At 39.7% G+C, this 16659-nt stretch overlaps 1 protein-coding gene across 1 annotated transcript; it reads right to left on the reverse strand.

The window, feature by feature from the left end:
* Window positions 1-907: 907 nt before the first annotated feature.
* Window positions 908-6683, reverse strand: LOC123959170 (putative gonadotropin-releasing hormone II receptor). Its single transcript, XM_046033094.1, has 4 exons — window positions 6410-6683; window positions 4182-4773; window positions 3498-3702; window positions 908-1601 (listed from the first exon to the last, which is right to left on the reverse strand). The coding sequence occupies exons 2-4, from the start codon at window positions 4725-4727 to the stop codon at window positions 1075-1077; spliced, it is 1278 nt and encodes a 425-aa protein (XP_045889050.1). The 5' UTR covers window positions 4728-4773; window positions 6410-6683; the 3' UTR covers window positions 908-1074.
* Window positions 6684-16659: the final 9976 nt, after the last annotated feature.

Genomic DNA, 16659 nt, shown 5'->3' on the forward strand with positions numbered 1-16659 from the left:
AACTTGTACTTGCCATTTTTCACAATAGACCAAGCGGTTTATCAAGAAAATTATCGACTGATTAATGAATTATGAAAATAACAAAATAATGAAATGTCATATTTAAAATCAGGACCCCTTTCCTGGTCCTGTACGCTGTATTTATCTTGAAATGATTTGGTGTACTCAATTTCACATTCGGGAAGAGTTCGTGTGTGCAGGAAATGTTTATGAAAGATGGGCAATCCAGGAATCAATTTAGATAATGGATTAAGATAGATAAATTTCTCATCTCAGTCTGAAATTATGTCTTGTAGCCACAGTAGAATGTGACCTAGATAAGATAAGACCTGGAGGGCTGAAACACACTCCTGTTCTTACTGCTGGTTTTCACAATCTGCCCAGATTAAATACCTTTTCAAGCTACATTATTTATTTATTTTATTAAAATGCAAGTTGTTGTGATTGTCAGTGAGTCATGTGTATAGTAAATGTTGCTCAATAAATCCTATTCCTTAGCCAATTACATACAGTTTTAATACACTTCTTCTAAAATGACATGTTAGCCAATCTCACACTTTTAGGTTCATCTAATAATCGGATGGCATGATATAGCCACTGAACCTGAACCTACCTGTCTCAAACATTGTTCTCAACAAAATAAGAAAGTCCATCTTTTTTCAACAGAGAGTGGCTCGTCACTGAGCACCCCCCTCATGGATCCTACTGCTACACGTCACTACATACTTAGAAGTGTATTTGAATTAGAGCTCTGCACAGAAATTACATGGAATTGCTGTGAAAAAGGAATTTGAATGTGTACAATTGCAGTTATATGTGTGAATTGCTTCCAACCTCACAGGCCTGGTCATTGTTTTAACTGGCAACGTTTCCTTTAGCAAATGATTCACAATACAGACACTGAAAATCCTGGTGAATACATTTAATTCAAGATGACCACAAGTTACAATTTACAGAGCACTAAACATGTATTTTTCAAGGAATACAGGACACAGACAGTCAGACACTGAATACATCTGAATAAATTAAAAGCAGTAGTTAAAATTGTCAGAGAGCCTCCACTCTGCACCCTCCTCAGATGATGCTCTCAGTGCTGGACTGGTTTGGATCTCTCTCTGCATCATTGTATGCTGTTAAAAAGCTGCTTCTTGGTGACATCGACTCTGCTTTGCTGTGGTTATCACTGCACATCATGAACCTCTCCTGGCTGGCAGGGCTTGCCTCTCTCTTCAGTGTCAAAGAGTTGGCAGCACAAGTGAACGATCCGGTTATAACCGTGTTATTATCCAGGTCAGACGCCGTGGTGGCATTGCAGTAATACCTTCGGAGCCCCTTTCGGAAGTGAATGGTAAACAGGCCATAGATGACCGGGTCCAGGCAGGCATTGACAAGGCCAAAGATGAACAGGATGTGTGTCAGTGAGTGGGAGACCTTCCCCTCCAGGTCATCAGGGAAGAACCAGTACCACAGTCCCAGCAGGTAATATGGAGTCCAGCAGATAATAAAAGCCGAAACAATCACAATACTCATTTTTAGAGTTCTCATCCGGGCTCTGGGGATGTTGTTCTTCGAACGCCGCAAATGCATTTCATTGGAGGGCACTGGGAGAAGAGCAGATGACAGAACAGACAACTGGCTTTTTAATGTGACGGATGTTTAGCAGGCATATTATTTCACCATTAGTGTGTTAGCATGCTAAGTAAGATTTGCTAATTAGCACTAAACACAAAGTCAATATTGCAAGTACATAGTCAGAAATCAAGTAAAGAATGAATTAAGGGATCACCCATGTCACTAAACATCCTCTGACTACGATGGATATCTGTACCAAATTTCATGGCAATTCATCCAATAGTTGTTGAGTAGGGGTGTGCGTAATGTACAGCGTAAGTTACAGTGGCCAGGGAATAAAGACTACAGCTTCTCAATACTAAAGCGGAGCTCCCATGTGTTGCTTGCCAACTGTTAGAGAAAGCATAAAGAGGGTTAGCCCCGAAGTAAGCATTTTCGGCCCTGGAGAAAAACAAATTCTCCCCTGTGCTTCCCGACTACGGCCTGGGAGCCGAACAGGATTGGTTAACAACGGGATATTTAAATGTGTTATGTATTTAAAACTGAAGAATTTAAAGAGGTGGTATTATGCTCATTTTCAGGTTCAAAATTCTATTTAGGGGTTGTACCAGAACAGGTTTACATGGTTTGATTTTCAAAAAACGCCATATTTTTTGTCATACTGTACATTGCTGCAGCTCCTCTTTTCACCCTGTGTTGAAGGCTTCGTTTTAGCTACGGAGTGATACATCTTGTCTCTAAATGATCTTTGTTGGGAGTTGCACATGCGCAGTTCCTAGTTAAGGACTACTAGCCAATCAGAAGCAGAGAAGGGCGGGTCAGTGAGAAACCGGTAAACACGGCTTTTTTTCAGCTGTAAATGTTGCCGACCAGCTTGGCAACATAGACTGGAGCAAGAGTTTCAGAGTGGTGAGTTATTAATCTGTAACAAAAGTATCTTTCATCCATAAAGTTTTAACTGAGCTCTGTCTCTACATCACAGTAACAACTTTATGTCCATTAACTGCTTAGAGGGTAGCTAGTGTTTGGAAGGGAGAGGAGGTGTGTGCTGCAGCTCAGTGTTAAAAGGTATATAACTCATTAAGGAGAGGGAAAAAGCCAAAAAGTATAATACCACTTCTTTAAGTGAAAACAATATAAAAACACTGAAATCACCAGCGCAAGTATTAATGATATCAAACTGTGCAAGTATGAGTAAACAATTTCATCTGTCACTGTATTAGCTGTGAGTTCTGTCGTATCTGTTGTCTTAGTGGCTTTGATTCTGTCATCATTGTAGCGGTGTTTGAACCAGTGTTTTTGTGCTGGTACCTCGGCTAGTTTAAGTTATTATCGTAGATGATACATAGCGCACACCCCTATGAGACATGTCACTAAAATGCCCCAAAATGTAAACCTCCTGGTGGTGCTAGAGAAAAAACAAACATAGTAAGTGCTAATTATCCTCTGGGGAATGTGAATTTCATGGCAATCCATCAGATAGTTTTTGAGATATTTCAATATGGACCAAAGTGGCGGACCAACTGCTCGAGCAACAGACTGGCATTGCCATCCCTAGAGCGTCACCACAACATCTGTTTCGAAAGCCATAGTCCCTGTTACTCCGAATAATCCACAGAATACACTGTTCAGACAACTATCTCTTAGGTAGATTTATTACAACTGTGCACAACGGGGTCTGTGGACTATTCAGAGTAACCAGGACTGCAAAGAAATATTTTTTTAATGGGATTTTTCAATGCTGCTCATATCAGTACAGTGGATGTGATTCCAGTCAGCTCTACAGCATTAAACCACCTAACAAACACAGCCCAGCTTTTATCAATGTGCATCCACTAATAAAAGGGTCAAACAAACTGTGCAGCAGCAGTTATGTAAATGCTAATTACTGAACATGCAGAGCTTCAGACTCCATTTGAACTTACAGTTGTCCTTTTTCAGTCGTTTGGAGATCTCACAGAAGATCCTGGTGTAGCAGGTGATCATGATGACCAGTGGAAGCAGGAACAGGCAGGAGAAAGTGAACATGTTGTAGGCAGTTTCATGCCAGCGAGTGACAAAACTTCCAAGTGTGGTACACTGAGTGAAGTCCTTGGGATGAATGATGGTTACGTTGTGAAAAAGGAATATCTAGGGAGGGAAAGGAACAATAAATAGAAAGCATTTCAATCGTGTGTTTGTTGGCCATATCATCATTCAGTGATAACTTTCCCTTTGATTTGGTCTCTTTGTGGAATTTGATTACCATAAAAAATTAAATAAAAATCAAGCCAGCTATATTCTTCAATGTTTGGATGGGCATGTATGCAAACACATTGAATAGAAACTTTCCTTGCTAATGGGATCACCATTTATTTCAGACTAATGGTGGGAGGACTACTGGCAGCCAAACCTTTCATAATTTTTCATTTCACACAGTTTTTGCGGAAAGGATTATTTCTGGAACAGAGATTGTAAATCACAGGATATAAAACATTTGTGTAAAAAACTTAATCCAAACTAAGAATTATGTCACAGTATAGAAAGTAGCCATGTTCGTATTAGACAGGATATGTGTAATGAAAGCCTGACCTCTGGCCCGCGTCGTCAGCTGGGTTACCAGATCTTACCTGAGGGACTGACAGCACGACACTCATGCACCACGCTACAGTCAGCATGACTCTGTTCCTCTTTCTGGCCTTAGTGATAGCCAGAGGGTTGAGGATGGCTGACTGCCTATCCAGACTGATCACCACGGTGACAAAGGCGCAGGAGTACATCGCCTGCAGCTTAAGAAACATCAATAGCCTGCAAGCAAAGTCCCCAGCGAGCCACTGCACTGTGATGTTCCACACAGCATCCACAGGCATCACAATGAAGGTCACTAGCAGATCAGCCACCGTCAAGTTGATTATCAGCACTGTGACGTGGGACTTACGCTTCCCATCGCTGTGTGCTGCCCACAGCACAGCCAGGTTGCAAAAGGCTGATATGCCACAGAGAATACAGGTGATTATCACTCTGACTTTGGCTGCTGTGGTGAACGTGGGCAGCTGCAGGGTACCGCTTCCCGCTGTCCAGTTACAAGGAGGCGTGGAGCAGTTGCAGCTGGTGTTCAGTTGGTCGGTCATTAACTGATACATGGTCGCTGCAGAGTTGCACGGAGTGGTGTTCATTTTCTGACACTCGCAGAGGAAGAAACATTCTGCACATCCATCAGCGCTGGTAATAAGAGTGAAGCAGAAAGAGGGAATCAACAAGGTACAAGACGGATGAGTCAGAGGCCATGAAGTGGGCAAAGATCATCCAAACACATTTGTGTAGTGGGAGAAATACAAACATCCCATGAATGAATAAGACAGCGGCTCATCAAGAGGAAGTATTATGCACATATGGGAACCTCATTTGCACTGCAATTCAGTGAATTGGAAAGATGGAGCGTGAGGATTATGAATACAGTACATTAAAGTACACATTGGTGGTGGGTGCAATGACTTTCCCCCCTTCGTGCGGAAGCGCGTTGGGTACCTGTGTTTTCAAGTGCATGTAATAGTTCTAATATTAACAGATTAAAATCAATCGTATTTTTCCTTATTAATTCATAAAATTTATAAATAAATGTCATTATTATAATAACAATTTTCATTTCAAAATCAACAACTGTTTAAAAAATAAAAACATGAGGTCAGCATGTCACTAATCTTTGTGGTGAGGGGCCACACAAAAACTGTTTCTCAATAAATTGCAATAAACAAAAAGTCATCTTTTAAATTTGTGATTTGAAATGCAAACAGGACACGATTTCACCCGACTGGGCCTTGTTCAGTGCTTGAAAGCCTCTGTGCTATATGTGGTGCCTACACCTGCACAGCAAAGCAGAGCTGTGTCACTGACATTAGAGGGATTCTGTTAATACAAACACCACATCATGGATGATCTGGCTGGAAGTGTTTCTGAGGGATAGCTAGTAAAATAAACTTTAGGCCTTTTTGAGATCATTCTAGGAGAGAGAAAAAAACTGTGTCATGACTGCCCCAACCCATTTGCCTTGAATGTTTTATTTCCTCCTCTTGTTTAATGTCATAAAAGAGGAGCTATTATGACATGATGGTAGAATAGTCATTTTCACTCTCTCTTTCTCTCTCTTTCTCTCGCTCTCTCTTTCTCTCTCGCAATTTTCAATTCAATTCAATTCAATATGCTTTATTGGCATGAATGTTTAGGTTAAACAATGTTGCCAACGCAGTTTGCAGCAAAATCACAAAGTTTACATTTTGAATATAACATAACAAGAATTAATGCAATCATGATGATTCAGTTATTATTATAATAATTAGGTAGAAAACTCTCCCTCCCTCTCTGTCTCTCTCTCTCTCTCTCTCTCTCTCATTTGACATTTCTCCAATTTTGATATAAGCAAAGACTGAAATTATTTGACGAGACTCAACATTTTCTGTTAATAATCAACCCCAAAAGATTATTTTAAAAATGATAACTGCACTCTCACCTGACATTCAAATGTCTCCCAGTGATACTATAAGTGCAGCAAATATGACTTGGCCTATTACATTTTCTTGTTCTGCAGTGAGATCATACCGAATAAGCCTACAATTTAAAACTGATAACCTGCTCTACAGATGGCATTTTGAAGGATGTACTTTGTATGTATTTTATCAACACATGTAGAAAAACAAAGCCATTTCCATTAAATTGTGTGTACATTGCGCATAGTTTCTTTTATTCCCACTTACGACACTAAATGCGCGTGCATCCCCAAACCACATTAAAAACCAAACCATATGACCAATATCTATCATGTTCCCTGAAACTACAGGAAGCTTGGTGCGTAAAAACTTACGTGCAGTGGAGATGGATGTGGGTTTAGCTTTTTGCGTAGTTCTGGGACGCCAAGTATTTAAAAATCACAGCAAGACGGAGGCTTCGTCTGTGTTCTTGTCCGTTTGTTTTCCATAGGTAGGCTGCTGTAAGTTCTGCAACGGAGCAGGTTCACCGACACCTACAACAGCTGTCCAGCTCTTTCGCTATCCAGTGCGTCCTGTGCTCTTCCAGCCGCGCCACCTTTTCCATATACCAATCAGAGTCGTGCAACATAAACCCCCGGGGTGTGGTCTGACCTCAAGTCCATATTCGCTGACATATTTGTTAGAAAAGAAAATAACTGCATGTGAGGGCGAATAAACCATGACTGATGATCACCAAGGAAAAAAAACACAAATCATCTTATTTATTTATTTTTTAAATGTAATTATGAAATCACAGTTTAGAATGTGTCTGTCATGTGTGAAATCATCCAGTAAAAGCTACAGTATTACATAAGGTATGATTCATGAGATAGGACCCAGGCAGCTACAGAGCTGCTTGAAAAAACAATATTCTTTTTGACCATGAGAAACATGTCTGCAAACAACAAGAGGATCTAAGTCTGTCAGCTGAATCTGGAGGTTGTAGAGAATGTGGTATATTTTTAAGTTACAAAGACCGTAAATCTAAACTAATCATCATCACAAATGGAGCTGGAGTTTTGAGCAGTACTTATCTGACATCAGGTTAATGGGGCCAGACAAGAAGGAAGGAAATGTTTGGGACATTTTGGGAAATGGGCTTATTCGCTCTTTAGCCAAGAGTCAGATGAACACTAATACCACTCTGTATGGTAAATGTAGCCAGAGGTGATTAGCTTAGCATAAAGACTAGAAACAGGGGGGAAATGGCTAGCCTGTCCATGTCCATAGGTTACAAAATCCACCCACCAGCAACTTCTGAAGTTCACTGATTAACACATTGTATCTTGTTTGTTTAATTCGTGTTAAAACAGAAGTACGAACATGACAATGTGTCAGACCATTTCAAGGACAGCAGCAGTTGCCCTGCAACAATTTTCACTTTTTGGTTTTTGTACAGAATTACCAAATGAGGTGTAACATATAAATTTGTGAGCTTTAGAGGTGCTGACAGCTGGATTTTGTTGCATTTAGACAGAGCCAGGCTAGCTGTTCTCCCCCTTTTCCCAGCTTCTGGCTGTAGCTTCATATTTACCATACAGACAATCTTTTTATCTCACTGTAGGCAAGAAAGAGTATTTCCCTAAATGTCAAACGATTGCTTTATGTCAAACTTTAGAGCTGACTCACGTCTATATGGATCTTTACAAATGCATTTCTCTGGCAGAGGTTTGCCCAACCATTTTATTAGACAAAGTAGATGGCTCCACTTTGTCTAATAAAATGGTTGCAGAGATTTAATAAATAAGTTGGAGAAAACATATGTACTGCTCTGTTTCCATGGCAATGTCTTGAAAGTTGAACACAGGTCAACGCATGGAGGAGAGGTGACAGGGATTAACTGAAGCGGTCTCTTAACTTCTCACAGCACATTCATCCTCCTTATCGGTTTCAAAGCAAAAGAGTGAGGCTCTTAGTCTCTTAGAGAAACTGAAACAAAGAATTTATGGGTGAGCACGGGTAAAAACTTGGGGCTGTCTCTTCCGTCTCCTATTATTGTGTGATTTATTCACTAAAAATGTCAATGTCTGGTCTAACTGCTGTTGTAAGCAGGTCCCTCTTTTTTGTTGCTAGGAGAAAATAAAACTAATTAATGTTGCATCTGCTTTCTGCTTTCCTTCCCCCTTTATCATCTCATGACCCTTCATGATGGACCTTGTGACCCCTCGGTCAGCATGTCCACCGCTGTTGTATAAAATGACTAAAAACTAGTTATACAGTGTGACTACAGTAGTATTGTAGATTTTAGAGTGGTATTAGACAGTAGATTTTCTCAACTCTAACTATTGTCTGAGTTAATGTATTTTTCACACAGTCTTCAGTGTCAGGAGACATTGTAGTGGACCAACAGTGTGGATTTGTGCATTTTATATTAAATAATTTGGAGACTCAACTCCTCTTTTCTCTCCCAGAGAGAAGGAGGAGGGGGTTTGATTATCAACCCTCTACAAATGGCTGAAGAGACCCCAAAAGAGAGGGGGGGTTGAAAGGTCACTTTCCCTAAGTGCTATTCCTGAGCAGCCTGATCGTAAAACTGGCACCTTTGATTCCGCAGCCTGATAACGCGGTGGCCTGACTGTTAAACTGACAAAAGGGACATTAACCAGCTATTAGCGTTTTCCTAAACAGCCTATCAGAACTCTTCATGTGTGGGGCAGGAAATCCTAAACTGCCCCACACATGTAACCATGGCAACTGTCCTTGCTCTGTGTTTAATTACCTCTCATCAAAGGGATACTCCTGGTCACACCCAGGTGTGACAAAATCCAGGACACCAAGGACAGCCCTGAATTTTATGTAAACAAAGACTGCAGTCTCCAAAGACTCAAAGCATTGCCTATTTAATTAAATAATCTTTTAGTTACTTGATTACGTCTGCCTCTATTTGAGTAGTTATGTTACCATGTTGTTGCTATCTGTTGTTGATATTATTGCTGAAAAGAATATAAATAAGTTACTTTTGCAGTGTTTTAATTTTCAGCAAGGTTAAGGACACTCCTTCATTTTATGTGTAACCAATGCTTGTTCACAATACTTTCTCACACAATTCCTTTAGAAATGATGATAAAGAAATGTCATACTATACTCTATTAATTGCCAGCTTGAATTTAAGGCTAAATAACTAAATTTTCCAGCTCCTGAGAAGATTGTTTTAGGATTAATCTAAGCTGTCGTCATGTAACCTGAGCTCCCCCAGGTGGACGAAATAAGTATTACATGCCATCGTCCTGAGATGCTAACCTTTTAAGGTCTAATTACTGACAATTGTTTTCCTGTTACCAAATGCTTAAACTTAGAACGATACAACCGTTTGACCATTAAGGTTTGATTGTGGGAAAATATTTGATTATAATACGCGCAAATAGATTATATTTTCCTTTTTATAGACATATTGAAAGTTTAGAAAGACAGTCCCTCGGGAAACCGGAAACGGCCCGCCCAGCGGGAAACGAAGGACTGCCCTCTGGGGAACCACGCCCCAGACAACAAAAGAGTGACACACGACGTTGTTCGCTCTCTTCCTCTTGCTCTCTGCTACCCTCCTCTGCCGGCTTGTTCCGGGCTCTTCAACGGCGCTTCGGCACGCGCCCGACGTGCCCTGTCCCGGCAACGCCCTAAGAATTCGACCAGCGCAACAAAGTCTTTGTTTCGCTTGAAGCTACACACGCAAAGTGCCGCAACTTATTTCCCTCAGTTTCCCTCAGTTCCAGCTACTTTACTTGTTATATTTTCTTTCTTTTGTTTTGTTAAAAGTTATCAGTCCGTTAAGTTACACTAGTTAATTCAAGAACGACCAAGTTCCCTTTTTAAGCTTTTCGTCGAGCTAACTTCACCGAGGTCAGACCAAGCCACGTGGTTTCGCCAGCGACAACAAAGGACACCTGAAGAACAGCCGAATTGCCAGACGGAGGACGGCCAACCCTTGAGGGTTTTTCTTCAATCAGACACGGAGAACCCTGGAGAATTCCCTAGCAAAAAGCCAGGAATCGGACAGCTAGCGTAGGACCCGTGCAACAGGCCAAGGCAGGCCGCCGACCTACCCTAAGACCAAAACAAAACATTCTGTGATCAGGGATGTCCCATTGTGTTAATATTGTCTTTTTAACTCCTAAACTCATAGCTTATTATTATAATTGTATAATTATTCAATTATTCTATAGTTAATAACAACTCCAGTGGTGCCCCTGCGAAACGAGAGCTTTTTATGAATTAAAATTTTCCGAATATTAAAATTCATAATTGGGTATTAATTCTCATAAATATATTTAAACTCATACATAGTTTAGACCTGCTACAACATAAAGGCTGTGGGTTGAAATGCCAGCACGAGTTATTTACATTTGAGGCTGTCCTTGGTTATCTGTTGCTTGCATTTCTCCTAGACTTCCCCCTCTAGCAGTTTAGGCTTGTCTAGTCACACCTGCAGAGCACACTAGATTTGCAAATTAGCAAATTTTTGACTAATATACTTGATCGTGGATTTGGTCTTGTTTTTTCTTGGCTTATTAGTTCATTAATTTTATAATTTCATTATCTCAATATTTTGTTCTCTTATTTTGTCTTTTGTTTTACCTTTTTCATTTCTATGTATTTATTGTCATTTGTACCCCTTTATATGTATTTAATGACATGTACACCATACGTCTAATTATACTTCTATTTGTATGAACTCTTATGTGGAGCTAATGTGCTGTATGGGGTATGACTAGTACTTTTATCTGCTAATGTCTGTCTCTCTTGTACACATTTCTCAGAAAATAAATCTGAGGATTTATCTGGTGACATTTTAGGGCAACATACTGTATATGCAGAGGTATACCAGCACAGTGAACTATGGACTTTAGAGTTTGCCTGGAATCCCTGTTCTGAGTCAAAAGAGGCTTTGACTGTGCTCTCAACGTAATTAAAGTGCCCTGGTGGAAAGGATTGTTCAAGTGCAGTGCTTAAGTAAAATGTCTTGGGGTGAAGCCCTTTGAGGTGACTGTGTCCTGTCTGAAGAGTTTTATTCTATATTTAGCAGATGTTTAGTATATTGGTGGAGAGTGATGTCTTTACGGTTGGTAGCTGTAACACAGAAAGATGTCTACACTTGATGGTAATGATCTTATTTACTGTTATGCTTTCACAGTATATAGTGAATGGCATTAATTAACAACCACTCAAGCAGAGAGGGCAAAGTAATCAGTTAATCGGGCAACACTAACAGCATCATTATGCACTTGCATTCGCTGTTCAAGGGTGTGAGATCTCTCATGACTATATTTCCAGCTGGCCTTATACTGAACCTTTCTGACCAGTGGTTAATAACAGCAAAATATTCACAGATTAAATAGATGCATAGAAAACAATATTCAGCTTTTTGATAATAACAAACTGACATTTCCAGATTTATAATCTACCTACAAAGGAACTGGCATAGTAGTCCCCCTCCTTTGACCTTGCATGTTGTAGGATCTGTTTTCATTCATTGACATGGATTAATTTCCCTGGTTCCAAATTAGAAAAAATAGTTATGTGGCGCTTAACTCACGGCCAGGAAGGAAGGGAACATGCTGACCCAAAACATGTTATTTGTCACCTCAGTCTTCCGGCTTCACTCATCATTAGCCCTTGAAGGGATGTTGTGTCACACAAAGCAACTCAGTACTCTCAATTCACACTCAGTTGTGTTTTTGAGCTTTAAAAAAAAAGAAAGGAGAGCCATGGAACTGATCTGTTCACACTGCTGCCGTCTGGTAGACGTTAAGAGCATTAGCTCACGCTCTACCAGACCCACAAACAGTTTTTAACCCCCAGGCCATACGGCTTCTCAACCGGGAACACTGATCCACTGTCATTAAACCATTAATCATCGATTACATCGATTACACAATGGACACCTGATATGCTCTGGTCACCTCCGTTTACACAAAATGTTTATTTGCACATTTTAAACGTACCCTTTTATAAGCACTATCAGATTTCTATTTATAATATCACATTTTGTTTCTGCTCTCACTCACCATACTCCCCATCTGTAAATTCTGTAGGATTGCTGCTCTTTTTATTATTTACTTTATTTTTATTCATAACTATGTATATAGATTTTTTTGCTTATATCTCCTGCCTACTTCAATTCTCACATGACATGTCACAAGGTTTTTTTCTGTTCTGGATGATGTAATGTTATTTGCCGCATATGACAAATAAAATGACTTTGACTTTGAACTATTTGTTAATTAAAGTAAGCTGGGAGAAAAATGCGTTTGAACAAACTTCAGACGCAAACTCGAGTGACAGAGATATTTACAGTCTTTCATAGTACAATGTGAAATAGAGGGACAATATGAAGAGAAGAAGGTCACACTTATTTGGTTCGCGTGAGGAAATACGCCTATTTTCAGTTTAATGTGACTGAAATGCTCACGACATATGTCATTTCAAACTGGCATTGATTAAGCATCGATGATGAAGCCAATGATGATGTCTGTGTGGCCACTGCATTTGCTTGTGGCAATTTGGTCTGCCCTTGTACCAATACACCAAATTGTGGTGGTAATGAAATTCAGTCTCAAGTGGAAACAGCTCTCAGTCTCAAGTGTTCTGAAGTTGGTTGATTAGGCACATAATGGAAGGTTTGTTTCTTCTTACTCCATGCCTGCTGACAGGCAATTATGTGAATCTGTTGCAAATTTACTGGATATGACTCTTTATCAAATTTTGAACCCAGTGCCACATCCTGGGGTATTTGTTCTCAATAGCATTTTCATACATTTTATAATATAATATAATTCACATAATTAAACAGGAACAGAATGTCTATGGATTTCCTGAACCAAAGCCATCGTTTCTTCCTTGACCTGTGACTAACCAGTTGTAAATGGTTTCATCATGCTACGAAGAAACCTTAAGAAAGCTGTGCCCCATTCACGGGCTGCATTTCTGAATGTGTCATGTCTTTAGACTTCCTTTTTACTTTAGATTATTGTCCTACATTTCCAAAATATACCAAAAACGTGTTTGTTTTTTAACCTTCTAGGCAGACTTCAGTTGCCAACTCTAAAGCCTCACACATTACAAACTTGAAATCTCACATATGAGTTTCACACATCACATAACACACTTACAGTTTTCAAATACAGCCACAGTATGTTTTAACACAAAACAGTAATGTAAACATGAAAAAACAGAACCAAACAGGTTAACTATGATGGATTGGCCAAGGTGGTTTTCATACAGTAGCATAAACCATTTCAGAGCTACAGTATTTTATTTTATTCTACATGTTAAGTATCTTATAGCATCATCGCAAAGAATAAAAGAATGAGGGTAGAAACAGAGCCTTCACCATTGATTGAGCTGATTTCACAATCAATGTAAGGCGGATCAGTACAGGATTACATGCCCTAACATGCATGACTTTGTAACACATGCATGAAATTGCAGTGTGTGACTCCCTGCTGCACACAGGCAGGTCAACCTTACCATCTCAGCTGAAGGAACATGTCACTTCTTGAACCCTTGGCTTCAAATGCACGTCCTTTCGTATTCTGTGGAAAGCGCTGAGCAGAAAAAGGTTTGCCATTAGCCAAAAAAGGTACATGAATTTTGTTTTCTCACAGCGTGGATTTGACACAGGGGAGAAGGCTCTGGCAGGCGTCGATGTTAAATCAGCAGGGGCACAATGTTCCCTGTATGTGTTACAAGGGTACAAGCTTCTAGTACCAATTGTTTTCCATGTGAAATAGACACACTGACAGTTCAAGAGCTATATTGCAAGCAGAATGGTAATTTCTACTTCACTTTTTCCGTTTTCCGTCATACCACAGCACTTTTTACTCTCTCAAAATTTCATAAATTCAGGATTTTACAGTGTATGTATGACCCCCAGGATGGCTGTTTCGCCATCAGGTGCTAAGCTAAGCTAAGCAGCTGATGGTTTATATTTAAGAGACAGGCATGAGAGTGGTACTCTTGGCAAGAAAGCACATATTTCCCACCATGAATTTATATGATTCAAGGAGCATTCCTCTGTAGCAACTGGTACTGTAGCCTACTGTAGCGATTGCTGTTTGTCCCACCTGCTGTTGCATAATTTGGTGAATAATTAGGCATGATGAGGCACAGTGAATGGTGTGTTTATCACTGCAACGTAAACAAATGTTCTCTTCTGTATAATTTATTTTTAGACACTCTAAAGTGGCCCCCAGCGGGAATAAGCATAAGTAAATCTGCACCACATGGCTCCCAAAGACTTCAGCTGTGAGTGTGTGTATGTGCAGGCGGATGGGCAGCATGCATGGTACATCAGTTTCTACTTGGTTTGGTTTAACAGTCTATAAAGTCAATGAATATGTGTTCGGAAAGTGTGCTTCTTCATTTGTAGATCATAAGTTTGCATGCAAAGAGAGAGACTTGTGCAACACAAAGATTTAAATCAAACTTTACCCATAAGAAATTCCTGTGAAATATCTATGCATACATCAATAGATTTTAATGGAGTGACTACTAAAATCTGACATATTGTACACTCAAACTGCATTGCAAACAACATGTAATCATAAAGTAAAGGTGCGATAGCCATGCAGCTACAGTGTGAGACAGCTGATTTGAAAGTCACACATTTAAAGCAAAAACCCCAAAGCCATAGCTGCAGCAGCCGGGCACTCAGGTCAGAGGACCACAAGGCGAGGAAGCTGCTGTGCTTATCTCGGGTTTTGGCGCTGTGGCACCTCAGGGGTGAGCGAGGAAGTCTCCATGTATGCTTGAAAATCCATCCCCATATGGTAGTTTGAGCTTCTCAGTCTTTCTCTGGCAAGCAGTGATGGTTGTAAAGATCACATTACAGATGACACATTCCTTATTAATATAATCTATCTAATCTCATATAAAGATGTGATGAAATTTACAAAGACAGATAATATTCAAATCAGTCTGCATATGTAAGAGGAAACGTAAATTACTGCTGCCCATCAATATAGGAATTCTGGGTGACAAAGGTACATCACGATCAAAAACGTGACCCTATTGTCATCCTTGGTCACATTAAACTGAATGGGTGATTTGCATGAGTCACACGAGCACAGTTTCTCAAGCAAAGCTAAAGGGACAAAGCGCAGAACATGGGGGATTCAATGCAAATCAAAAGCAGTGACAAAAGCGTACAGTATGAAAAACAAGTCATCCAAATATAAAAATACTCAACGCGGTAAACGTGGAGTATGTCATGAAGCGATTCATATAATAACATCATACTCCATGCTGTCTGAGCCTTTGTGACACAAACTAAACTAACTCAGAGATCGAAATGTTGTTCTTTTTTCCTGCACATTTGATTTGTTCTATAAGAAAGAGAGAGACACGTTATTGATAACTGAAATGAACATTGTTATGTTGGAGAAATAAATATGTATACTAGCAGAGAAATAAGAAAGAGGAAATGAGTGACTTGGGCAAAGATAGGTAAGTGGAGTGTATGCTTTGGTACTTGCTAGAATGAAGTAGCAACAGGCTTGTTTGGTTGCTTTGGCGGGTTGGGCAGGGCCAGTGCTGGCAACATGCTAGTTATCTTAGAATATTAGTGTGATGAAGTGACAAACTTAGATGGCATTGTCAACTAACAAATTCGTCTGCCTCCTTTGCTAATGTGAAGGCTTTTATTGATGGAGGAGAAGTAAAAGCCTGAAGGTCATTGTATGACTCGAATCCACTACCAGGCATATTTTGAACATGGACTGTTATTAATACCAAACGTTCAGTTTGTTATCCTACCTCAGTCTCAAGTCTGACATTTTGACATAAAAATGGTTCAGTAACTTGTCTTATAACCCTTCCATAATTATAATGAACTTGAATTTGAATTGAACTATGCATTTTTTTTTGTCAGGCAATTTGTTGCCTAATCTGAACTTTGTTAAATCACTGGCAGTGACTGCAACAACATTGGTAGTGGTGATGACTTGTTTCTGCCATGATGGCTCTGACTAGAGCTCATGGTGAGTGTTTGAGCTTTGTGTATGTAGTTGCAAACAAGCAAAACTTGATCTAGATTGCACATTTCATTCCAAGGGAAATACAATGTGCATCATGTGGATACATTATCCACTCTTCTCATCAACAGCTCTGTAGTGTTGTTGGACAGCCTTGTCCCACTCATTGGATTCAGTTTATGGTCTCTGTTTTTTGCACTTTGTTCTAAGAGGCTTGAATTGGACTAAAGCTCAAGCAATCAGGATGATTTCAAATTATTCAAAACTGTTTTGGTGGTTCTGAATGGGTGTATTGCTAATGATTGTGAGATTTCTTCTTATACAGGATTTCTATCAGTATTGATAATACTGATAAGAAATCATCTACATTATGAATTATACATCTTTTGTGTTCTATTGTCTAGTAAAAGCCTTGATTCTGGATTGATGGTACACCTTCAAGTTCATAAACTGGTGTGTAGGAGACCCTGATGATTACAACAACAATCATCAGTCAACACTGTCTACAGATTAATTATGAAGGTAAATCACAATGAGGTGATAAAAAAGGCGGGTTCACATGTCTGTAGAGTGAAACCTGTAGGCCTTTATTTTTTGTCTTTATACTGGTGATGTGA

This window comes from Micropterus dolomieu, linkage group LG20 (genome assembly GCF_021292245.1).
Source record: "Micropterus dolomieu isolate WLL.071019.BEF.003 ecotype Adirondacks linkage group LG20, ASM2129224v1, whole genome shotgun sequence".
NCBI lineage: Eukaryota > Metazoa > Chordata > Actinopteri > Centrarchiformes > Centrarchidae > Micropterus > Micropterus dolomieu.